The sequence below is a fragment of the Xenopus laevis genome, chromosome 6S, assembly GCF_017654675.1.
Source record: "Xenopus laevis strain J_2021 chromosome 6S, Xenopus_laevis_v10.1, whole genome shotgun sequence".
In the NCBI taxonomy this organism is placed as follows: domain Eukaryota; kingdom Metazoa; phylum Chordata; class Amphibia; order Anura; family Pipidae; genus Xenopus; species Xenopus laevis.
In genome coordinates, this window is record NC_054382.1 from 18060497 (window position 1) to 18087767 (window position 27271).

General features: G+C 39.6%; 1 protein-coding gene across 1 annotated transcript in view; it reads left to right on the forward strand.

The window, feature by feature from the left end:
* Positions 1–21421: 21421 nt before the first annotated feature.
* The window catches only part of odad2.S (outer dynein arm docking complex subunit 2 S homeolog), a 90862-nt gene continuing 85012 nt past the window's right edge, over positions 21422–27271 (forward strand). Inside the window, exons 1-2 of the mRNA XM_041567398.1 lie at positions 21422–21523; positions 26629–26919. Of these exons, the coding sequence (XP_041423332.1) occupies positions 26696–26919 (224 nt within the window). The 5' untranslated portion in view covers positions 21422–21523; positions 26629–26695. The remainder of the gene's footprint in view (positions 21524–26628; positions 26920–27271) is intronic.

Sequence of the window (27271 nt, forward strand, 5' to 3'; positions counted from 1 at the left end):
GTGCAGTTCTCAAGACATAGATCAGGATCCAATGGAGAAAATTAACATAAAAAGAAAGGCCTGTTGTTCCTCTTCACTGGTATTGTGCAGAACTGCCGCCTGCATTCTTAGTAATCTTTAAATGATGTTGACATGTCCAAAACACAATCAGGATTGATTTTCATTTTTTTCTTCCATGAAGATCTCAGCAGTTTGTGAAGTGTGATATTTTGTGTCATATATGGAATTTCATTATAATTTTACTGGAAATATTGTAATCCTCATTATTGCTACACTAAATCAACGGGCTGTGCTCTGCTGGGAAGTTTCCATACACTTGTTTAATATAATGGCGGACATGATTATTTAAACAAGACTGAAGCAGGCCATAGTCTTTATTTTTCATGGTGAACTTAAACAGAGGCTCTTTATGGATGAGGCATTGGATTAAATTCTATTAATATGCAAGAAAGGGAAGTATTGTGTCTTCTATAATTGTTACAAGTATATTAAACGTATATAGGTATATAATAGCAACCAGTCAGCAATAAGATATGTTCAGGAAGAAATAATAATGAAAGCAAAACTTTGATTGATTGCCACTACACCAGAGAAAAAGATGAATCAAGGTTCTTCTCATTCTCATTCTTGAGTGGAGTGTGAGCATATTTTGAAGAATAACTCACATGCTCAGTGGGCTCTGAGCAGCTGTTGAGAAGCTAAGCTTAGGGGTCGTCACTAATTATCCAGCAGAAAATGAGGTTGGCCTGTAATATAAGCTGATGCTACAGGGCTGATTATTACATTCTGATGCTAATTGCACTGGTTTCTGTGCTGCCATGTAGTAATTATCTGTATTACTTACTAATCAGCCTTATATTGTGACATTTCTATTCTATGTGTACTGTATATTGTGAGTGGGTCCCTAAGCTCAGTAAGTGACAGCAGCACAGAGCATGTGCAGTGAATCAGCAGAAAAGAAGAAGGGGAGCTACTGGGGCATCTTTGGAGACGCAGGTCTTTACTGCTAAAGGGCTGTGGTTGCCTTGGGCTGGTACAGAAGCCCAAAACATAATGTACAACATTTGTAGCCTATGTCTTTAGTTAAGCTTCAGTTCTCCTTTAAAGCTGTGATCCCCAATCACCGGGCCACAAACCGGTTGTAGGCTGTGCCGAACCAGGCAGCCTCTCATCCTGGCTGCAGTCTATAATAGGTCAGGTGCCCCCTTAAAAGTAAAAAAAAAACTTCAAGGCCCCCTGCACGTTACTTCATATTGTCTCTATTATATCGAACTTACACATGAAATAGTATATGAGATACAATAGAATTAGTCAATTTTTGGAGACTCCGTCCCATGTAAATGTGATCGGCTCTTTTTCCTTTAAATAATGTACAGATGTCTAGTGTAAGTTAGCCTAAGATTAAGGGGGTTATTTATCAAAGTCCGAACTTTTATCAACATTTTCTGCTACAAACTCCGTTCAAATCCGATCTGGTTTTTATGCTTATTTATTATTAAATTTTCCCGAAAATTTGCTTTACAGGAAAAAATCCAATTTTCACAAATTTTTCTGACTTTTTCATATTTTTTTCGTAATTTTCACCTGAACTCTGAAAACTTCAGGGTACTGCCCGAAACCCAGCGAACATCAAAAAATCATTGGGACTCCCATTGACTTATATGCAACCTCAACAGGTCTGAGATTTTCAGATTCTGACTTTTCCATCCTCAGGGTTTAATAAATTCCGAAAAATTTGTGATTTTTTAAAAGTCAGATTTTATAAAAAAAATATTTTTGCATTTGGAGTTTAGTAAATAACCCCCTAAGTGTCCCTGCTTGACACAAAACGCATAAGGCTTTTATTCCTTTAATCATAAAAAAAAAAAAAAAATCTCTTTTTTAATTTTAAACTTCCGCTCCTGGTTTCCACATTTTAGTTTGGATTGTTGCCTGCCTGTTACTACGCTAACAGTTGATTACTCCTCTATGCTAAAGGTCTGGGGCATGAGAACCCAGACCCACCATATAAATCGGTAAGCTTATACAGGTATGGGACCTGTTGTCCAGAATGCTCGGGACCTGGGGCTTTCTGGATAACGGATCTTTCCATAATTTGTATCTTCATACATTAAAGGGAAATAAAGTCTAAAATAGAATAAGGCTAGAAATGCTGTATTTTGTATACTAAACATAAACATGAACTTACTGCACCACAAGCCTAATCAAACAAATAATTAATGCTTTCAAAGTTGGCCAAAGGGGGTCACCATCTTGTAACTTTGTTAAACATCTAAGACTGTGCACATGCTCAGTGTGGTCTGGGCTGCTTAGGGATCATCATGAATTATCAAAACTGGGAAACAAACAAAGCTGATTGAGTTCTGCATGGCTGGGAAGTAAGGTGTGGGCTCCCCCTGCTGTTCATAAGTATGATTGTTTCCCTGCAGAGCAGTTAGGGACCGTCTGACAATTCCTATCCACAGCCATAAATGAAGGAAGAGTTTCACTGTATACAGTCAGGTTTCTTATAAAACGGTACACATTTTTTAATTACAGTATATTGGAGATAGGTTTCTTTTTCATTAAAGAATGTAAAAATGGGATTTTATTTTTTTGCCTTTACATGCCCTTTAAGTCTACTAGGAAATCATACAAATATTTCATAAACCCAATAGGCTGGTTTTGCTTCCAATAAGGACTAATTAAATCTTAGTTTGGATCAAGTACAAGTTATTATTACAGAGAAAAATGAAATCATTTTTAAAAATTTGGATTATTTTACTATAATGGAATCTTTGGGAGACAAACCTTCAAAAATTCAGAGCTTTTTGGATAACGGGTTTCTGGATAACGGATCCCATACCTGTACTACAGTCCAGAGAACTAATGGTCCTTTCTCTCTGTTTGATACTGTATATGTAAATCACCTTGGGCAGGATATTTTCCATGGTTCTGAGTAAGAAGAATACATCTGCACACACATCATTTGTGACACTGTATGAAATATATATATACTGGATCTCTGAGTTGTTTTGGTACAAAACAACCTACCTCTTAGGGTACAAGCTTATAGCCAAAAAAAACCTTTTAAAAGTTTGGCATCCGTGCCCTAATACAACTTCAGGTGCCCTATAACATAGAGGTATGTTTGTCCCAGATCCATTTGCCTTTCTGCCTGCTCACCAAACAGTTTTCTTTTCATAATAATGCACAGAATTACAATCCCTCCGACAATTGCATTTTAAACGTGTTATATAAATTGATCTGCACGACACTCATATGTGATTATTATTGGTGATAAATTTTAAGCAATAAGAAAAATAGAAAAAAAATGGTTCCGTTTATTTGAGTTCCTGACATTCATCATTGCCATGTGTCCTGTTCCATTCGGTGGTACTTTTGGTGCTTATTTGTGAATGATGTAATCATTTATACAATGGAGCCAAGATTTCTATTTCGCAACTGCTCAGAACTGACAACATTAATAAAACTGCAAGGAAAACGTGAATATTGTGTATAGTGCAGGGTATCAGTCTCAGGCAGTCACTTATATGTTATACAGATATAAGATCTATTATCTGGAATTGTCGGGACCTAAGGTTCTCTGGATAACGTATCTCTCTCTCAGTCTGCTGATAAGCACTGAAACTGAATCAGTCTATGGGAGATGGCCTTCTCATAATTCAGAGCTTTATGGATAAGATTTCCAGATAAGGGATCCCATACTTATGTTGACAATTGCCCTAGAAAGCAGGGGTTGTGCTTTAAAGAGAGTTCAAAGTAAATACAAGCCGACAAATGAAACTCAAATATAGCTGCAAGGGGGTATTTACATATATTGAAATCTGATTTATGTGCTTAATCAATAAGATATTCACACATAAGAGAAAACAGAAACACTCTCTGGTTCAAATTTACTAAAGGGCGTAGTGGCGTAATTAATCTAGCGAAGGAGATAGACTCTGGCGCAACTTCGCACTCTAACGCTAGACGAATTTTCGCTCTGGCGAAAGAGCGTTACTGTGCAAAGTCTAGTAGCGTAACTAGAGGGGGGCGTGACGCGCAGCCGGACCCCGCCCCCTCCGTACGGCCCGTAGTTTCAGTGGCGTGCGGGCTGCCGGGGTGCCCTGAGGGGGTCCCTGGCCCGCTCGCACCCCCTGCTCCCCCGGTAGTTCCGCCACTGGCAAAGTCACCTCAGACCAGGCAAAGTGCAATAGAGTAGATAGGAGTTTGTCCCAAAAAACACTGGCGTCATTTCCTTTTTACAATAGGCTGAAAAAGATCAAAACGTTTTTTTGGGCTACCCTCCTTTCCCCCTACATTTGGTAACATATGGCACCTAACCTATACTGTGGGCACATGTGTAGGGCAATATAACACCTCTATATCATTTTATTAAGGTTCCCTGGGCTTGTGTAATGTAATGTATTTGCTACAGCATATACAGCCATTTTAATTTAACTTCACGCCGGATGCAAATTAGCCAACGCTAGCGTAACTTTGAACTGCTGAACGTATTTTCACTAGCGCAACTTCGCAAGCGTTCGGTACCCTGTGCACAACTTCGGATCTTCGTGAATTAGCATTTAGCAGGCGAATTTATGTCTGGAGAAGTGTTGGGATGCGTGCGAAGACAGCGCTGGTGATTTTTCGCAGGTAAGTAAATTTGCCCATAAGGGTCAGGGCACACGCTCAGATTCAGGGAGATTGGTCGACCGGCAACAAATCTCCTCTTCTTTCGAGGTGACTAATCTCCCCGAACTGCCGGCTAGAATCTATATCACCAGCGAGATGGCACTTGGAACGCTTAGTTTTCCGAAGTCGCCCGAAGTTGCCTCACGAGGCATAATATAAGCCTTAATAATTAATATTTCAGCCTTATATTGTGACATTTCTATTCTATGTGACTGTATATTGTGAGTGGGTCCCTAAGCTCAGTAAGTGACAGCAGCACAGAGCATGTGCAGTGAATCAGCAGAAAAGAAGATTTGGGGCTACGGGCAACTTCACAGACACAGATCTTCCCTGCTAAAGGGTTGAGGTTGCTTTGGGCTGGTACAGAAGCCAATAATATAATGTGCAACATTTCTAACCTACATCTTTAATCAAGCTTTAGTTCTCCTTTAAAACAGCCACTGACAACAGCCTGTGCCCATGGCCTCACAATTCTTATTCAATGCAAGTTGCGCATACCATTATGTAATCATATCCTGGTTTCAGTGCCCCAATAAAAGAAATGCCGTGGGTGTGTAACTACACACTTTTTACCCCCACCCGGTGTAATTACAGTACTGTGGGAACAGCCATTGCTACAAATACATAAGCCGTGTTTATATCCCAGGCAACACATATCAAGCAGTAACCAGGGCTCACCAACACATTAGTGGTCACTCTCCAATGGATTTTGTGCACTTTATGTTAATTTTGTGACAGTAATTACAATACAATCCAATTTTCCATAACAATAAACCACACACACACACACACACTACTCATTATACAAAAAAGAAATAGTCCTGTAACGGAATAAAAAAGTAAGGTTATTCCTTGCCAGATCATAATTGGAAGAGTATTTAAACCAAATGTTGTAGATAAATATGCTCTTATCTTTAAGTGTTACGCTAATGGGAAAATAATTTCTATTTATCTTTTGCATCATTCTAAATAAGTCAATATTTCCATTATTGTCCTCCCAAGGAATATGAGACAATGCATTTCTAAATGTTCCTACATATTTAATTGCTTATTCCATAATATTTTCCACCCTTTGTCTGCTTTGTTTTGTCTAGTATGAATTATAACTCCAGCACTGGACGGATTGAGAAAGAGGACAAGAAGAATGTGTTGCCCAAGCTTTCTAAAGAACTCTATATCTTAGGGAGGTGTATCAAAAGAAACATGAAGTGTGTGCTGGCTCGAGTACTTGATAGTTTATATTGTGTTGAAAGAAACATATTTGTGAAGAGAATTTTGATATCTGGAGCAGACTGTGAAAGATAGTCTTGCTATCTCAGGGCACTTAAATTTTGAAGGAAAAAACTAAAGCTTTTATCAGAGTCCTAACAAGAGGATCATATGAATAAACAGCTTAGATGTAATGCAAACAGATGTCACAGGTCTGTAGAGATCACCCTTGGTTGAGTAGTGTTTCCCTCTTTCTGAACTTTTCTGTTTATTTCTGCTCCTCTTGGGTTTGGGTTGGTCCACCTGCTCCTCAAATGTCAACAGGGCAATCTAAAGTGACAGTTACCTTTTCAGCTCGTGGTCTATTGGTGCCTGGTCCAGACCATCACAGATTTCCATAGAGTAAAAAGTAAAGAACTGGTACTTATTCCTCTGTGGTTTGGTTTAAGTATCGCGGCACCTTCCTTCCATCCAAAGCCAGTAATAGTGGTTCAAAAGTTATAGGTGTCGATACAAAACAGCGCAGAGGTTCTGCTGCAAAAGTGCCTTTATTAACACGACATGTTTCGGGCACCAAGGCTCTTTATCAAGATTTCCATAGAGACCAAGGTTTAAGTAAGCAGTAGTCATGGCAGCAGGCCCGGACTAAAAATCTGTGGGTTCTGGCAAATGCCAGAGGGGCTGCTATAAGGTGCCATAGAAAGTCAGTATTTAGTGGGCTGGTGGGGGCTGTTTGGGCCTCTGTGTGGGCTGATTGGGCCTCTGTGTACCTGAAATGTCAGGGACTATTTTAATTCTCAGTCCGGACCTGCATGGCAGACCATAGACAAAAAGCTACATCAGATTTAGGAAAGGGTCAAAGTGGATCAGAAACAGAAACAAAAACACAGAGCATTCAGAAAAATTACCAACAAATGGATGATGTATGAACAGGTGTGCTCAGGGCCATTTTAAAGCATTAGTACTGGGCCAACTATAACAGGGGGGCCCACAATCAGAGTTTTCATCCGCTAAAACATTGAACGTCCCCCAGAAATGGAAGACCTCCATGTTCCCTCATTAAGCAACCAGAAAAGCTCTACAACATAAGCATTATTATATTAAAGTTCAACTACTTGGGGGTAGTATTATGGCAAATTTCTTGGGTTGACTGCAGGGAGAAAACAATTAGATCTTAGACTGGATCCCTTGTATCCTTAAGGGCAGGACTCCATGATGCGTTTTGACCCGACACGTCGCAATGCGACTATACGCATGCGACGTGTCGGATGGTTTACTGAAAACGGAAGTGAAGGAGAAATTGCACGTTACAACTACATTGATCCGACTGTCGACTGTTAGAAAAACATAAGATTCTTAAAAATTAGCAAAAAAGGGGAATCTATGTTCAACCTTTGATTGAGTTCTGCAAACAGTTGATAAACAAGTACATTACCAAGTACAATGGCTACAGTTCTCTAAATACCGATGTATAGCACCATCTGGTATACAATAAAAGTGTGATAACTAAAGGGCCAGTCAAGGTTTCAGTTGTAAGCTAAATATTTATGAAACAAGATTTCACCTCAAAATACCCTATGATACATGTAACATTGTCTAAGGTATGTAATAAAGGGAGAGCAGCAGGAAATATAAAATATTTTAGGGCATAGAAGAAGATCAGGGAACAGAAATAAGACAGGCAATGTTACAAAGAACATAAAGAGAAATGGGGAAACAACAAACAAAATGAAAAAAAGTTAAAAGTTGAGGAAGGAAGAGAGAAGAGATCACACAGAAAAAGAGTTAAAGGAAACGCTGATGGTAAGTGAATCAACTGGCATTTCCTATATGGTCAAATGGATCACATGTTTATGGAAATTTACAGTGAGATAAACAAACTGTTAACTGCTGCAAATGGCTCTGACTCCTGCAGTGATGTAAAGAATGGTTTTCGAATTTCACCCCCATACTGTTCTATTGTAAAGATACGGTAGCTATAACCTCAGCTAAATTAATATACTTCATGTTTTACTATTTTATACCTTCATGCTCTGCAACCAACATGTTTGTGATACAGACCCAGTCCTTTTGAATTGGGCAATGTCTTTAAGGAACACATAGAAGGGAAAAAGAATGTGGATGCCCAAAAGAGATATGGGGGCAAATTGGCTAACCGGCGAAAATTCACCCCAAAACGGCTTCGCCACCATCGCCCCGCACTTCACAAGGCAAAACTACGCTCAGGCAACGCTAATTCACTAAGTTGCGAGGTTTCACTAGCGTTATGGCGCCGAACCGTTGCGAAGTTTCACTAGCGTTAATTCAGCAAAGCAAAGCGAAGTTGCGCTAGCGTTGGTTAATTTGCATACGGCGGGAAGTTAAATTTCAATGGACGTTTATGTTGCAGCAAATACAATACACAAACCCAGGGAACCTTAATAAAATAAAATAAAGTTGTTATAATACCCTACACATGTGCCCAGTGTATAGTTTATGTGCCATATCTTAGGAAATGTAGGGGGGAAGCCGGGTACCCTAAAAAAAATTTACAAACTTTTGCAGCCTATCACCCTGAAAAACTGAAAAGACACATTTTTTTGAGGAATTCCTATCTATTCTATTGCACTTCGCCTGGTCTAAGGTGGCGAAGGCAAGTCTGGCGCAGGAGGTAACGTTCATTAAAATCCGCATATTAGTTACATCCATTCGCCAGGGTGAAAATTCGCCTGGCGTTAGAGTGCGAAGTAGCGCTACAGTCTATCTCCTTCGCTAGCAAATTTACGCCAGCATTAGCCACTTCGCCCTTTAGTAAATTTACCCCGTAGAGCGACAAACATTTCCAGGCGGTATAAATGCAATGGGACCGCATGGGACCCCAACAAGCAGATAAAGCAGATGGCACACTCTTTTCTAGTTAATTACTTTAGAAATCATTGTGGAGCTATGGGATAAAACTGTAAGTTTCCAAATGGTTCCATGTACATAAAATACCTTTCTTAATAGAGTACTGTGAGAATGACTTTAGTGCTAATGCCAAAATTCCCCAAAGGCCTCATAATCCAATCATATTTCTTTTTGTAAAGCATAGGTCACAGACCTTACAGAACTGCTTTGTTTCACATCAAACAGGCAGGGATGATCTTTTTTAACTCAATTACACAAGGCATCTACTGAAAGCTACAAAAACATAATGCCTTTCGCAGCTGTCGAGTGGAAAAAAGAAAAAGGTATGATAACGCCAGCGACTTCTCTAGATGAGATATTCACACCACAAGTAGCTAAACAAGTATCTATATCAATAATTACTCAAGGAAAGGAGTCTGCGACTTGTAAAATGTCTGGCAAGCTTCCTAGTTCGTAGACTTGCAGAAGTTGTGGCGAGCTTCTGTAAATGTGCGGGACAGATAAACACGATACAGCCTTCAATACAACTGCAGTAAGAAATAGCATCAGTCACTTAATGGCAACATTTTAAAAATAAATCCGCAAGAGGTTTTTATCAAGAGAGTGTGATTGTTGGGAAAAAAAGAGAATCTTCTGCGCGTGCCTGAGTATTATTTGTGCAATGAAAGGTAGAGTATAACCAGGGCACTTGTGATCTTTTAACCTGTATGGTCACCCCAGTTAAATTCCTGTTGAAAGGCTAGAGATTATTAGTCGATGGAATGAAAAAAACAAAGCTTATTCTGTTTAGAGTGGTTGCCCCTTTAATATAGTAAAATATCAAACTTCAACAATAATTTGTAAATAATAGTTATATAAAAGGGGCACATCATTAATATTAACCAGATGCTGTGTCACATATACAATGCGGTTGATGTGGAGATATATGATGTGCATAACCAAATATGTTTGTGCTGATCACTTGAATAACCTGCTTTATTTGCTCATTGTCAATATTGCCTTATGCCCTATTCCATCAAGCTTCAATGTATTAATATTAATTAGGGATGCACCGAATCCAGGATTCGGTTCGGGATTCGGCCAGGATTTGGCCTTTTTCAGCAGGATTCAGATTCAGCCGAATCCTTCTGCCCAGCCAAACCGAATCCGAATTTGCATATGCAAATTAGGGTCAGGATGGGAAATCTCATGACTTTTTGTCATAAAGTAAAAAATGTTTTCCCATTCCAACCCCTAATTAGCATATGCAAATTAGGATTCGGTTCGGTATTCGGCCGAATCATTCGCGAAGGATTCGGGGTTTCGCCGAATCCAAAATAGTGGATTCGGTGCATCCCTAATATTAATATGTATGTAAATGTAACTCTTTGCCCCATGTTCTGGACCTGGGGGTTTCCGAATTCTTATTCTTGGATCATCATACCTTCAGTCTACTTAAAATCATTTAAACATTAAATAAACCCAAAAATATCGTTTTCCCTCTATTGAGGATTCATTATATCTTAGTTGGGATCAAGTACAAGGCACTTTTCTTGTTACAAAGAAAAAGGAATTCATTTTTAAAATGTATAATTATTTGATTCAAATGAACTCTGTGGGAGATGGCCTTCCTATAATTTGGAGTTTTCTGGATAACTGTTTTCTGGATAAGGGATAAAAGTGTAATTGCATTGATGCACTACAAATTAGGGATGCACCGAATCCAGGATTTGGTTTGGGATTCAGCCAAGATTTAGCTTTTTTCAAGTGCCTGGCAAAACAAAATCCAAAAAAAAAACGGGACTTTTCCCCACACAAACAGAAAGTCAAAAAATGTTTTACCGCATGCGAGGTTCTTTTTCTCCCTCGTTTCCTATTTTGCATCTGCAAATCAGGGTTTGGATTCAGCCCGGTATTCTGCCAAATTTTTCACAAAGGATTGGCCAAATCATAAAATAGTGGCTTTGGTGCATCCCTAGTACAAATACGAGTGTACAATATTGTAAACTGCTGTAACTATTATTTATACTGTCTAGTGGCAAAATACTACAGGCTACCTACAGGGTCAGACTGGGGGGCCCGGGGCCCACTAAGGCTGCTGTCCAGGGCCCCTCTCCACCCAACCTTGCTGGCAACGCGCCTGTGCGCATGCGTGCGCTGTGTTTTGCGCTGCAGCCGCCAGAAAAAGGGAGGTCGTGGCAGGGAGAATCCAGTGAATCTGGGTGTGGATTTGGGCCCACCAGTTTTTTTCCTGGTGTCCCGCCAGCCCAGTCCGAACCTGGCTACCCAGCATTTTACTAAGAATGTTTATTTACTGACACATATGCAGCCTTTCTCACTGGTAAGATTGATTCATTTACTGTAGTTAGATTCTTAAATATATATCTTTATTATACTGCTATTATATGTAATTAGTAAACAATAATGATGCCTATTGTATAGGCTGGGCAAGAGCCTGTGTGTCAGTGATGATGGGTGAATTTATTCGCCAGGCGCAAATTCATGATGAATTTGCCCGTTTCGCCACCGGTGAATAAATTTGTGCAGCGCCCATTTAGACAGCAACAATAAACGGACGCCAATTGACTTTAATGGGTCGCCAGCATCAACTTTGACGCCGGCGCTGATTTTGACACCGGCTAATTGTCGCCGGTGTCAAAATTGCCGTTTCGCGAATTTTTCGCCAGTTTCGCAAATTTCACTGGAAAAGCAAAATGGTACAAATCCGCCCATCACTACCTATCAGACCACCACTTTCAGTTTAAACTAGTGAGTCACTTGCTGCCCTCACTGTCATGCATACCTCTAGGGGACCTAGATCACGTTTGCTATTAAAATAATTCCAGGCAGTACTGGATAATCAGCATCTGGAGCATCTTCACTTCAGAATCCCAGTGTGGAATAAAATCAACCCTAATTTTAGAACCTTAAAATACTTTTTATTCCTGGAAAACACACACTGCAGCATTCATAGAGATTTCTAGCCTCCTCGATACAACATATATATATATATAAATAGAGGTTTGTGAATGCGGGGATGGGTTAAAACTACCCAGTCTTGAAAGTGACAGTTGCCATGTTTATTTTCTCAAGGGAGAGAAAATATTTTTCCTCTGAACATGAACTTCTCCTTTAAGTCAATATTAATGAAATTAAAGAATGTTTAAACTGGAAACTCAGACAGTGAAACATTTCCGTTCTTAACGCTAGTGAAAGCAGGTGTAATGTACGACTGTGTTTTGCTTCATCTCAGCTACTTTGCAAGAGAAGCCTTTCAGTCGGGGTGTAAAAGCCCTGACCTTCTCCAGAGTACGAATCCTTTCCTGTGACAGGCTACACGTCGCAGCCTCGTGGTTTGGACTCCTGCCCATTATAGACTGAGTCAAGCCCAATAAATGATTTTAGTTAAGTCTTCAACTTAGCTATACCTAATTGGTCCGCTCACTTCAGGTGAAATATGGGAAAGCATTTTCCAAACAAATTGGATAGGGTTTGTTCAATTAACTACTCCACCTAGGAGAATATCAACTTGACAACCGCAGAACATTTTTAAACACAGCACTAATTATTATGAAATGAAACATTCTTTAGCTTTTGGATCTGTTTATACTGAAACCATATAAACTTGCTGTATTATAGGGCATCATTTAACTGTAACAGAGCATTCAAAAGAAATCTGAGCAGTTAAAAACTGCTGTGGACATTTACATTTAATTCTACATCTTTTTCCTTTACAAACTATATGATGAAATAATGTTAATAGTTATCATTTTATTACAGGATTTTTTGCACTTTTTAATAACAAATAAATAATATTAATAATAATAATAATAATAAAATAATACATAATAAAATGTTTTTTAGGTGCTGATTTATTAAAGGCCAAGATTAAAATGAATTTAAATTTTGATGGGAATTTTTTTTTTCTCTTCCACGGATCAAGACTTTATCACTTTTTCTCATGGTGTTGTTACGTTGGTTGGTGTCATTGCTGGAATCTGTTGTGGCGTGCTTCATATTCTTTCTCTGCAATTGAAGCAGGGTGCTGTGGAACCTCTGGAGTTACCTCCTGGTTTAGAGATGGCAGCAGCTCGAAGGTTCACCTTCATCAATAGGTGCACTCCAACTTTAAAGAGTTCTCATGAAGTTTTGATTTGCTTTGCCATTAAAATCTACAGGAATTATGTGAAATATAGGGGAAATTTTCTTGGTCCGTTTACATGCTTAAGAAAATTGTGACACGACATTGACATTTCCAGTTGACAAAGACAATTTTCGATGTTTGAATTCTAATAATCTGCCCTTTAGTATATACATTTTTGTAATGTACGAAACACACCTACCTGAATAAGCTTTAAAGGAGAAGGAAAGGCTTTGTGAACTTGGGGGTGCCAAATTTGGCATGCGCAGTAAAACGAAAAACGGAACTTTAACTAAAAAGTTGGCTATTTGTTCAAATGCGCATGCGTTTGCCCCGGGAAATTTGAAGAAAAAGGAAGAGGATCGTTCTGTGGTGCTCACTGGTATAACCCCGGGCCGGTACAGTTTTCTGCTGATAAGAGCACCGGCCCGGGGTTTTAGGTAAGTCAATACAAACACTTGGGGGTGCCTAACATTTGGCACCCACAAGTGCACAAAGCCTTTCCTTCTCTTTAAATAGAATGGGTGAAATGTAGTTCATGAGTAAACCTGCAACTCAGAACTTCTCCAGACTCCCTCAAATACTGCAAAAGTGTTTTACAGATAAACCATACCTTTTTCTAATGAAGGTGAACCTAGACTTTTTGAGCTCTTTATATGGACACATGTCAAACTGAATTTGAATTTTACTTTGCATATTGAGATTTATGCAAAATCAACAAAATTGCCCAATTTGTGAATATAACGTTCTTCCTTTCACTTGTACAGTGCACCAGGGTCGACCTGGACCCACTGCCCCGATCGGCTAGATCTAAAAGAAAAACAGAACTGACTAAACTGACTCTGAATCCTTAAAACCGTAAGCAACTGACTTCAGGGCACTGCAGGGTGCGGACTGGCACGCTGGTGCATGCGCGCGCCAAGATATTGTATGTGCATGGCGAGACGCCGTCTCCGCATGCTCACAGGGGGCACCCCGAAGGGTGGACCCCCAATATGCCAGTCCGACCCTGCAGTGCCCTGAAGTCAGTGCTTTAAGGTTTTAAGGATTCTGAGTCAGTTTAGTTTTTAAACCATATGTAATGCACATGTATGGCAAAATGTAAATATTGTTGTAAAATATAAGAATATTATAACACAGGAATCCCACAAGTATATAAAAGCACAAGGGTGCAAAAATGCCAAGGCTAACTAGACTAAGCACCATTTATTAGGATATCATTTCATTTATATACATAAAGGGTCATTATTCATGGTATGTGCCTCTCTGATCCTGACAATATTATTTAGAATGTCACAAAGGTGCTGCTATTTTTAATGAATTAGGGGCAGTCATAGAGTACAAGCAAATACACTGCGGTGTTTTGATGCCAAACGATATGCAGTGTCCAGCCAAATGGTTTTTAATGCTGAATTAATATTTAATCTTTTCACTGTCAGAAGAGGAAATCAAAACATTTCAGGTCTGATTAGCAATGGAGGTGTTCATGCAGGCCTCCAGCCCACATTCTTTTCACTCTGTACGTGAGAGCTGATCTACATTTTTCTTTGCTTTGACCTCAATATATGGCTTGTGTTCCCAATGAAAGGGACTCGCTCCAGACCAGTTCCATAAATCAACACCCTGGTGCAGAAGGTACAGTCGAGAGTCTGAATGATAATTACAGATTAAAGCATTTTATGAAAGGAGTCTCTGTGGAGTCATTATATAACTGTTTATTCCACTATCACTCTATTTGTTTTATATATCGTGACAGGTCCATGGACTCAGCACGCACCTGTATAATAAATGCTGAAAAATATCACAAGGGAAGTGAATTGGAACATTCTGAAATCAAATGCTAAGAATCATATCTCTATCCTGAAAACCGCGGTCTGTGTGGCTCGGCGCATGATGTGGAACAGGAACCTTGTTGACATTCCTAAATCATAGTGGGTTTATACAAGCTGGGGAGGACGGAATACTTTCAGCGGAAAGCTTCCGAAAAAGCACACTTTTAATTAAGAGCATTACATACCAGTCTAGATATGTACCAATTCTTACATCTATGCTTGTATGGAGATGTTGTTTATATTATAAGCTACACGAACTGTGGCACCTAAACCTAAACATAACGGCACAGTCAGTGCATAATTGTTTCCCTTTTGCTTCTACAGTTATACTTTCGTTAGAAAATTTAAATGGGAATGTCATAACAGGAGTAAAGTTCGCTATAGTTTTAGGAACCCATAACAACAAATCAGCAGGTTTTATATTTGAAAGAAACCGCCTAATTGGTTGAACTACTGTATATACCTAGCCAATGTGGTCTCATGTCACTGAGGTTGTGGAAGTAAAAAGGTATTTGCCTGTTCCAATTCTGCAGGGTAACTTAATTAATCACATAACTTTGTATTTAAATATACACTGCATTAAGGAGTTTTTGATTTAGAAAAAAAATGTGGGGCGGCACATATATCAAGGGTCAAATTTCAAATTCTTGTGAGTTTTTTTAAAACTTCCATAAACTCGAAATCCAACAAATCGAAATCTATTAATAAAATTTAATTTCATCAGCTCAGACGAATTGAATGGACCCGAAAACTCGAATCTAATTTGATTCAAATTAGAAAACCTTTAATCAAAATTAACTCTGAAAAAAACTCGAATATCAGGAAGGCTGCAAACATCACCAAATTGATCCCTGGACCTCTCCCATTGACTTATACAGCAATTCGGCAGGTTTAACATGGCGAATAGTCAAATTTGAGTTCTTAAAGGGCCAGAGTATGATAAATCTCAAATTTAAAACTCGAATCCAATGTGGATAATTCAAATTTGAGTGTTTTGACCAAAAAAAAATTGAAAATTGGAATTTTCACTCCGACCCATAATAAATCTGCCCCTAACTGTACTGGTTTTCACACAAGGCAATTAATGTTCCCTACTGCTTATGTTTTTTTTTTTAGAAATAGGTATTTACAGATAATACCCTACCAGTCAGCAACATCCACTATTTGTTCAGCCAGGGCCGCCATTAGAAATCACGGGGCCCCGTACAACAACATTTTCGGGGCCCCACCCACCCCACCCACCCTGGCGCCCAAGCCCTGCTCACTCCACATCACAGTTAAAAGACCACACAGACATCAGCGCTAAATAAAGTAACCCCCCTACAAGTTTTTAAAAAAACATTGGTGCCAGAGTCGCCCATAAAAGATTTTTGTAAAAAGCATTGGTGCCAGGGCCCCCCTTACAAGTAAAAAAAAAATTGGGGCCCCAAAAAAATATTTTTTTAAAAAAACATTGGCACCAGGGCCCCCCTTACAAGTTAAAAAAAATTGGGGCTCCAAAAAAATATTTTTTTAAAAAAACATTGGCGCCAGGGCCCCCCTTACAAGTTAAAAAAAATTGGAGCCCCAAAAAATGTTGGCAGGGGCCTATAGAATATTAAAATAATACATTGGTGGCCAGGGGATTAAAAAAAAAAAAAAAAACACAAATTGGTGTTCAGTGGAATCGAACTCATGGCTTCAGGACTTCAACTTCGTCTCCTTTCGTGACTTTGTGTCTTTTCGCCTCTTCAGGACTTCAATTTCGTGACTTCGGGTCTTTTTGCGGCTTTGGGAGTTCGGCTTTTCGGCACCTCCTCATTTTAGGCTGTTCGGGATGGCCGCAAATCTTCAGCTCTGGCAAGGGGGGCCCGGCTCTTTCTAAACTGCAGCACTGCCAGGCCCCCCTTCATGCAGGGCCCAGGACACTTGTCCCCCCTGATGGTGGCCCTGTGTTCAGCATGCTACTCTTACCAGCATTTCTATATATATTCAATATTGAGCTTAATTTTGTACAATGTGGAATTAAGATATCCTCAACAATTATAGGGTAACGCCATCCAAATAAAGTAAATTTTGCGAAATCCAAAGAAAAATAATTTCTTAAATCTAAGCAGGAGACACAGTGCAATATCAGGAGAAGCAATGCAGATAATAGTAAGGGACAGGCCAATACTGCATCCAATAGCTATTACATTTCTAAATAACTTCAAAAACACTGAATATGTGTGATTAAAATATTATGGAAAGCTGCTTAAAATTACATAATCTTTCACTATGCAAAATGTATTTATTTTTTATGTTTATGTGGAGCTCTCTTTTGTGAGACCGTCGTCCCCACACAAGGAAACTTCTTTTAGTTCAAGGCACTGTTATTTCCCCTATGAACCCCTAGGGTGAGAGAAGTGATGGATCTACACAATCCCATTCCCAGTATAACTTGAATGCTGGCCCAGATTGTCTCCAGGGTTGAATAGTAAAATTAATTTATTTGAATATAAAGTGATTATTACCAGATATTTACTTTGCGAAAGTGATCAGCCAGCTGGCATTGGGTTGTATCTGCTCTTCTACATAATAGGTTTGTGATAAATAGAAACATGATTATTTAAAAGTGGTTTAATGTGAACAACTAACTTTAGAGAGTAGAGAGTTATATTCTGAAATAATTTGCAATTTGTTTTCATTTCTTCTTAATTGTGGTTTTTGAGCTATTTAGCTTTTTATTCAGCAACTCTTGGTTTAACAAAAAGTAGCAATGACAATAAGGGGCACATTTAGTAAGGGTTGAATTTCGAAGTTAAAAAACCTTGAAATTTGAATTTGATACTTCGATAGGGATGCACCGATTTTGGATTCGGCCGAACCCCTGAATCCTTTGCGAAAGATTCGGCTGAATACTGAACCGAATCCAAATCCCAATTAGAATATGCAAATTAGGGGTGGGAAGGGGAAACATTTTACTTTCTTGTTTTGTGACAAAAAGTCACGTGCTTTCCCTCCCCACCCATATGCAAATTAGGATTCGGCCGAATGCGAATCCTGTTGAAAAAGGCCGAATCCTGGCCGAATCCCGAACCGAATCCTGGATTCGGTGCATCCCTATCGAAAACTGCTGTTTTCGAGGGAAGTCAAAATCGTTTGATCGAACGATTCGAAGGATCGTACAAAAAAAAAATTTGACTTCTAAAAACTTAGCCAAAGACTCAAAGAGGTTCTAGGAGGTCCCCCATAGGCTAAACAGCAATTCGGCAGGTTTAAGGTGGCAAATTCGAATGGTCGAAATTGTGAAGTATTTTCAATTCGAATTGAATTTTGGCCTATTCGATGGTCGAAGTACCCAAAAATTACTTCGAAATTCAAAGTTTTTGAATTTGAAAATTCAGTAAATGGGCCCCTAAATGTGTAGTCTTATAGAGCATTTGTTTTTTACATGGGGTCAGTGACCCCTATTTCAAAGAGTCAGAAGAAGGAGGCATTTCAATTTTGAAATAATTCAAAAAGTATAAAAAAGAAATAATGAAGGCCAATTAAAGTTAAACACATTTTAACCCATATTTTGTCTTCCTGCCAAAACAGCAATACTTTGTTCCACATTGCCCAAGATAATTCTTTAGTTTCTAATTAAATAGTAAATTCACTACAAATGTTTTGTGTGACTGGCAAGGATTTCTCTGATCCCCATGTGTGTGTCACTATCTAGTATCTGGATCTTGCATTTGGTGGCTTTCTTTATACTTCTCATGCATCTTAAACTCCCTTCCATCTCTGTTCCTCATCACTGCCAGATATATTTTCACTCTATTTTAGCACTATCACAGTTTATTGTGCAATGCTTAACAAGAGCAATCATGAGACTTTTGGCATTTTGCACTTTTATATTATGGGGCAAGTTCATATTACCGTATACATTAGTAAGAAAACGATATTCACTGACACTGGAGGAGAACAGTTTCATAATCAGAAAATAAATATTTAATTTTATTGTAAGGGCACTATTGTTATTGATTTCCTGACTTTCCTGAGATGTGATTGAAGTGGTTCAAAATGGAACGGATGTCTCTCTCAGGCTAGAAATGGCATATAACCTAATCAAGGTTAGATAGCAGTTTAGAGGCCAAACAAGTGGTCCTGTGTTTTCTCTTATCAAGACTAACTTTCACATTTGTACTTAACTGATGTATTTTTTTTTTTTTTAAAAAAAAAAGTAACCTAGCTATTGAGTATTATAGTGAGTATTGGACTGCTGTCTGCAGGGTACCATGAGGTTGCTTTTGGAGACTCGTTCTAACCAATGTATCTATTTCCCTAGAGAGTATACAGCATTTCCCCTTTGCCTATGATAAAATCAACCCTGCACTGCAGTAAAGCTTTAAGGGCTTATAATGCTGGATATATCACTTGATGATATCAGAGAGGTCAACCTCTCAAGTTGGATTAAGACTAAATGGTACCACAGGCAAGGTGGTGTTTTCGGGCCTCCCTTCCACTGGGCCCCAACTTCACCGACTTTGTGGTCACACACCCACAAATAACATGTCCATTATACAAAAATCCTTTTCAAGTTTGGAATGTCAGTATAAGAAGCACAGAGCGCACCAGAAGACCGTGACATATACCGTGCTCCCACCACCATTTCATAAAATATGGTGGCCCAAAGAATTCTACAACACACTGTGGCACTTGCATGACAGTAAGATCACTGCAGAGAAGGAACTCCCTCTCCTCTCCTTCCTTCTCTGAACCTGGTCCCGCTGATGCGCTGGAAAGAGGTGCGTTCGCACTTGGGGGGCCCCTTAGGCTGCAGGGCTGTGGGCCCCTCAATCCAACGCTGCCAGGAAGATCATTTTTGTTCTGCTCAGTTCAGCTGTAGGCTTGGCCCTGCCATCTGCCTGCACTCCTTCCTAGAGCTAGTCAGCTAGTCCCACTTTCAGAGAACCATTACAATAATTTTGCACCCAGATGAGAATCAAATTGTGTTTTGTTCAGCTGTATTCTTGGTTGGTACTGCAGCCTGTCTGCCCCCTTCTTGCAGTCCCAATCCCAGAGACCCTTTACAATTATTTTGTACCCAGTCCAGAGAATAGTTTTGCTCAGTAGCAGCCTTGGTTGGTCCTGCCTGTCCCCTTCCTGCACGCCCAGATGGACATTCCCACTCCCAGACACCCTATACCAGAGGTCAGCAACCTTTACTATCAAAAGAGCTATTTTTGCCCCCACTTCCACTAAAAAATAATAATCTGGAGCCGCAAAACTTAACACAGCTTTTGAAAGTTTTAACCTTCCTTTAATTTTAACTGCTACAATACCAGAATACAACAAACAGAAGCGCAGTGTGTATGTGTAGGCCTATTTTGAAATAAATTAAAAACTGAATAGCCTATTTTAAATGCTAGTGTTCTCATCTGTTTAATGTGACTTCTGTTTCTGAAGCTCCATGTTTATCTTCCCTCTATTGTCTTGAGTGTGTGACCGTGGTAAGGACCATGGTGAATCATCTTGCTGCGGCTCAGTCTTGCCTGTCACTCCTGGGATGTCTATACAGCCCTCACACCTGCTGGTGGCTTCCTGAGTGTGGGACCCTGGTAAGCTAACCATTAGCTAACAGTGGCCGCACACTCAAGAAGCCGCCAGCAGGTGCAAGGGCTGTATAGACAACATGACGGGCAAAGCAGCCAGACCGAGCTTCAGCAAGCAGGATGAAGAGCCGCGGGTTGCCTACCCCTGCCCTATACAATTATTTTCCACTCAGCCAGATCACAGAATCCATTTTTGTTTTGTTCAGGCAGAGTGAAGCATTAAAGCTCGCCATAGACGTGCAGATTTTAGCCCTGTATCCCATTAAACGTCACAATCTTCCAAATTGCCACTAACAATTCATTCTAAATACAGTAGTAAAATAACAAAATACCGGCCAGGTGGCAACCCTACCCCCTTGTCAAGCACAGGGGCTGTATGGGCCCGTGTGGGATGTATAGGCCCCTATGTGGGCTGTATGGGACTCTGTGTGGGCTGTATCCTGTATGGGATCCTGTGTAGACTGTATGGGACTCTGTGTGGGTTGTATCCTGTATGGGCCCCTGTTAAACTGTATGGGACTCTGTATGGGCCCCTGTGTGGGCTGTATGGGACTCTGTGTGGGCTGTATAATGTATGGGCCCCTGTGTAGACTGTATGGGACTCTGAGTGGGTTGTATCCTGTGTGGGCCCCTGTGTAGACTGTATGGGACTCTGTGTGGGCTGTATCCTGTATGGGCCCCTGTGTAGACTGTATGTAGACTCTGTATGGGCCCCTGTGTAGACTGTATGGGACTCTGTGTAGACTGTATGGGACTATGTGTGGGTTGTATGGGTCTCTATTTACCCAAAATGCCAAGGCCTTTTATTGAATGTCAGTCCAGACCTGCTCTAGTTCCCCTAAATTGTCAGCAACACTAATTGTTTCAACTAAATGGGTATTTGGCCCTTCTTACAGGGACGTCCCTTCTGAAACTCCGTCAAAGCCCCGGACAGCCAAACGTGGCTGGAAGGCTGCGCGTCTGTTTTATGTTAATCCACCTCCCAAAACCGGCTTCCCTGACTTTGAGTATTGCCAGGGTCCCCCATCCGCCAAAAAAACCCCTTATCGTCTGTCTAAATAACTACAGAAGCTTAACATACTTCCGGCCCAAAACCCACGTGAAAAAAGCAGCTCCATGTCGGCGTCTGTTGCCTAGCAACCACATAGGCGCATTGCGCACGCGCCCCCGAATCTCCATAGCAACCAGCAACATTCAGACGGCGGATGTTCCAGGCGCTGAGTGAGGAGAGCGCAGCAACGGTGGGTAGAAACTCGGGGGGTAAAGTTATAATTTAGGGTTCCCGGTGATTCAAGTGAAGCGATATAGGGGGGGGTAGCAGCAATCTCACCATCCAGCTACGTGAGACTTGTAGTTGTACAATTGCCAGACTTTAGCTCCTACTCTGCGCAGGTTTCCCTACGTCTGAATGGCGCAAATGTGAGTGATAATCTGGCCCCTTCATTCAGTTCATCTCTGTTAGCTGCTGCAGAACCTCTTTGTTTATAGATAACTTTGTTGGGTAAACTGGTGGCAGGTACAGCCAATGAGGTGTGAGGCTAGTGACTGGCAGTTCCTTACAGCTTGTGCAGCAGCAGTCATGTCCTTATTTATTTATTCATTATTATATTCATTATTTAATCCTGCCCCCCCCAGGGGATTCGGCCGGGCAGAAGGATTCTGCCGAATCCGAATCCTGCTGAAAAAGGCAGAATCCTGGCCGAATCCCGAACCGAATCCTGGATTCGATGCATCCCTAAATAAAACACATCATTTGTCATTGTACCCGGCTTTTCCCACCAATGAGCCCCTGCAATGCTGGGGGGGGAGGGTTCAGGTAAATTCCCATCACCTGGGGGGCAGGATTAAATAATTCATATAATAATTAATAAATAATTATTATGAGAGAACCCTAATTTGCATATGCAAATTAGCGGCAGGGAGGGAAGTTGCATGACTTTTTGTCACAAAACAAGGAAGTAAACAATGTTTTCCATATATATATATATATATATATAGATAGAAGAATGAAGCAGCACACGATTCTTTGCAAAAGTGTATATTACAGATATAGCATCAATACAGCGACGTTTCGGGCAAGCTATATGCCCTTTATCAAGCCATAATAAAATGAGCATTACACAAGTGATTTTTAAAAGCAACACACAGGAAATGACTTCATAATTTGCATAATGGTTAGTCCACATCCATCACCATTTCATTTTAACCCTATACGCGTTTTCAGTGGATTTAAAGGAATAGAAATAGATCATAGTCCCTATTGAGACCTGAGGGATATAGAGATCCAAGTTTTTTAATCCACCACACCTCTCTCTGTTTTAATTTTAATTCTCTATCACCCCCTCTTTTCAGAGGCGGTATTGTTTCCAACACCATGAATTTCAATTGGTCTGCAGTGTGTCCTTTTTCTAGGAAATGTTTGGATACAGGATACCCTCTGAAAAGAGGGGGTGATAGAGAATTAAAATTAAAACAGAGAGAGGTGTGGTGGATTAAAAAACTTGGATCTCTATATCCCTCAGGTCTCAATAGGGACTATGATCTATTTCTATTCCTTTAAATCCACTGAAAACGCGTATAGGGTTAAAATGAAATGGTGATGGATGTGGACTAACCATTATGCAAATTATGAAGTCATTTCCTGTGTGTTGCTTTTAAAAATCACTTGTGTAATGCTCATTTTATTATGGCTTGATAAAGGGCATATAGCTTGCCCAAAACGTCGCTGTATTGATGCTATATCTGTAATATACACTTTTGCAAAGAATCGTGTGCTGCTTCATTCTTCTATCTGAATATTTCTAGTGGGGACGTGACGGGGTCCCCCACAGGAGCGTGCACCGAGGTCAACGCTGACTACACTATTGAGAGTGCTGGGGCGCATTTCGATACTATATATATATATATATATATATATATATATATATATATATATATATATATATATATATATATACATTAAACCAGTAGAACTCCAGCACAACTGCAGCTCCCCACATCCCTCTGATTAGTGCCATTATGGGTGTTGTAGTATAATAATAAATGAAGCTACAGGTTAGACATCCTTGCTATATGTAGTTCCCAGGGCCGCTTCTGCCACGAGGCAAGGTGAGACCCATGCCTCAGGCAGCAGCGAGCGGCCAGATACAAGGGGCGGCAAAAAGCCGCCTCTTGTAACTTTAAGAGCCGAATTTCTGGGGTTTAACCGGGAAATTCGGCTCCACTAGTGCAGAGAGCGCCATTGCGCTTACTGCACTAGCGATACTGCCCCATTAGACCCGCTCCGACGCTAATTTTTAAGCGCGGAGCTCAGTGTCGGACTGGGACACCAGGGGCCCACCCAAAAGTCTTAGACCAGGGGCCCACACTCAGTACTATTATTCTTTCTCTTCTCAATCAACTCAACACCTGGGCCCACAGGGAGTTTTCCTGATATCCCAGTGGGCCAGTCCAACACTGTAGTTCCCCACACCTGCAGAAGGGGGCAAAGTTTTTTTTTTGTATTTATATGGTCAGTGGTGTAACTAGATATTACAGGGCCCCAAAGGAAATTATTTTCCAGGCCCCCAAAATGTTTAGAGGTTGACCTGTTATACCAATATTTATTGAAACTGTATAGGAAATAGAGCCTTGTGGGGCCCCTATACTTCCTGGGCCTCCATTGGCCTGCACTGGAAAAACTGGTTTGTTTGCTTCAGCAGAAGCTGCTAGGGGTAGCCATTCAAACAGGATTGGACCCGGGGCCCATGGGACTGCTGTCCATGGCCCCCCCTCTGGCCCCCCTAATGTGACACGCTGGCTCAGCTTCAACTGAAAATGTCTGGTTGTTAGGGTTGCTGACCTTGGCAACAAAAAAAATACACATTAACTGTTGGGCTTTAATTTAATTGTTATTCTAATTTTTAATTGCTTATTTGTATTCAGTTCCTTTTCTGTTCGGCTTTCATTCTCACAGCCCAACTGGTTGCTAAGGCTTCTAAGCCACAGCAGCTAAATAGCTGTTAACATTTCAAGCCTAAGGGCTGCACAGCAACATAAATAAAAACAAAAACATAAAGGCCAGTTTAAAATACCACTATCTATATTAGTGTGGGACAACTGTTTCCATATAGTGGGCCAATCATTTACTATAATGCATTTCTTGGGGCCAAAATAAAAGTCATCCAAATAGATCAGTGGAGCTCTTAAGCATTTTTATGGCTATACAATCTCTTGGAGGGTCACAACCAGCCCATGGGACCCTAGTTGGACAGGCTTGATCTATATCATGCTCCAGTTGAATTTTAAGGTGACCTATACCTTTAGGGGCAGATTTATCAAGGGTCGAATTAAAAATTCTTATTAGAATTTTCAAATTTTTTTATGCTCGAAACGCCCAAATTCGACTAGGGAGTTATTCAAATTCGATTCGAGTTTTTAAAAAAATTCTTATTTGATTTATTTTCGAGATTTATTATACTCTGGCCTTTTAAGAACTCAAATTCGACTATTCACCTCCTAAAACCTGCCGAATTGCTGTTTAAGTGAACGGGAGAGGTCCAGGGATCTATTTGGAGTTGTCTGCAGTCTTCCTGACATTCAAGTTTTTTTTTTGGGAGAAAAAAACTTGAATCAAATTTGATTAGAATTCTACTAGAGTTTTCGGGTTTATTTAATTCATCCATGTTAAAAAAATTGATTTTGTTAATAAATTTAGAATAGTCAAATTTATGGGAGTTTTGGGGCATTTTAAAAAAACTCACATGAATTCAAAATTTGACCTTTGATAAATGTGCCTCCCAGTGTTCTGGGCATTATCCACCTTTTTGCAAAGTCCTACCAAGCCGGTTCTATTTTATAAAATAAACACATTTCCCAATGCACCTGTTTAAAAAAAAAAATGCCTCCTTTATGTAGCACAATTTTTTGCCAACCAATGCTGGGGAACCCTTGGAAGGTGTCACTGTATAGGGAAAAAGACTTCGCAAAAAGACAGACAATACCTTTAAGGCATTTTCTCTCATTGTTTTTGAAATCTTCACAATCTGGGTCATTTCTGGAACCATGCTTCCATTTACATAGTCACAATCCTACATTGGTTGTGACACATAAGATTTTAACAATTATTACAGGCATGGGATCCGTTATCCGGAAACCCCTTATCCAGAAAGATCCAATTACAGAAAGGATAGTTTCCCATAGACTTAATTTCATCCAAATAATCCAAAAAATTTTTAGAAGGTTTTTATTTAACATTTTCCTAACACAACAACACATTTACACGAACTTGCATTGCTATGACTGTCTACATGTTAAATAATCCAAAATTTTAAACATGATATCCTTTTTTCTCTGTAATAATAAAACAGTACCTTGTACTTGATCCAAACTAATTAAAGGGGTGGTTCACCTTTTAGGTAACTTTTAGTATGTTATAGAATGGCCAATTCTAAGCAACTTGTCAATTGGCCTTCATTGTTTATTTTCTATAGTTTTGTAATTATTAGCCTTTTTCGTCTGACGCTTTCCGGCTTTCAAATGGGCGTCGCTGACCCCATCTAAAAAACAAATGCTCTGTAAAGCTACAAATGTATTGTTATTTGCTACTTTTTATTTATCATCTTTCTAGTAAGGTCCTATCCTGTTCATATTCCAGCCTCTTATTCAAATCAATGAATGGTTGCTAGGGTAATTTGGAACTTAGTTACCAGATTGCTTAAAATGCAGATTGAAGAGCTGCTGAATAAAAAGCAAAATAAAGCAAAAACCTTAAATAATAAAAAATTTAAATCAATTGCAAATTGTCTCAGAATATCACCCTCTACATTATACTAAAAGTTAACGCAAAGGTGAGTAACCCCTTTAACTAAGTAATTAATCCTTATTGGAAGCAAAACCAATCTATTGGGTTTATTTAACGTTTACATGATTTTCTAGTAGCTTTAAATGAAGAGGTAAATTACGGAAAGATCCATTATCTGGAAACCACCAGGTCCCGAACATTCTGGATAACAGGTCCCATACCTGTACTCATGTTGAGGTTGATCCATTGTGTCTTTATCTTTGTTAAATGTTTGCAAATCCTTTTCAGTATCAGTTAAAGGTAAAAGTTTGCCCGGCTGAAAATATAAATGACGGACATTGTAAAAGTTTAATTAAGGAATCTTCGCAGGAGAAAAGAAATGGAATTTGAGAAAAGGAATAAAAAAAAAGAAAATCTCTGCCATTTTAGACCTTCCATAAAATGTTTATTATATGAACATTCTTACATTCTGGCCATATGATATAATAATACATTTTTATGTGTTCCCCAGTGGTAGGCAGCATAATTGACTATAACCATTGTTTATCTTTTTAAACATCTTAGGTGGATCCACTTACTGTGATCGTACTCTTATTTTAAAAGGTGACATCCTTGTAAAACAGCTGTTACAATGGGAGTGGCCCTAACGAGAGCGGCTCAGTGGACAACGGCGGGCTCGGGAACTGGCAAGTTGGAAATCACACCTCTGAATGAGTCTCTGCTAAACGACATTATAAAGTATGCCGAGGCTTTTAGCTCCAGGCATCCAGAGGAGGCCCAGTTTGTCTTCCAAGAACCTCTGGAATGGAAAACCAATTTGGAGCCATCAGCATTTGTATCTGGTTATGATATTAGGTGAGGAAAAAAAAAAAAAAGAAATGATATTGCAAATGTAAACTAATAAACCCAAATTACAGCTTTTTCTTGTGGTGAGAAATGGCACATTCTTGAGCTCAAAGAGATATTTATATTCTGTAAAAGTCTAATTAATCTTTATCAAGATGGTATAATAATGATAATAATTATTATTGTCTATTGCCAGCGTTATACAATAGACAAGTATAATACATTGAACATATAAATTACATTAAAATATTGACCAATACAGAAGGTAAAAAAGGCACTGCTCAATAGAGCTTGCAATCTAAAGGATGCTGATTCCAAAAGGTGTTGCATTATGGTTGATCCAAAGTGTAACCATAATGTT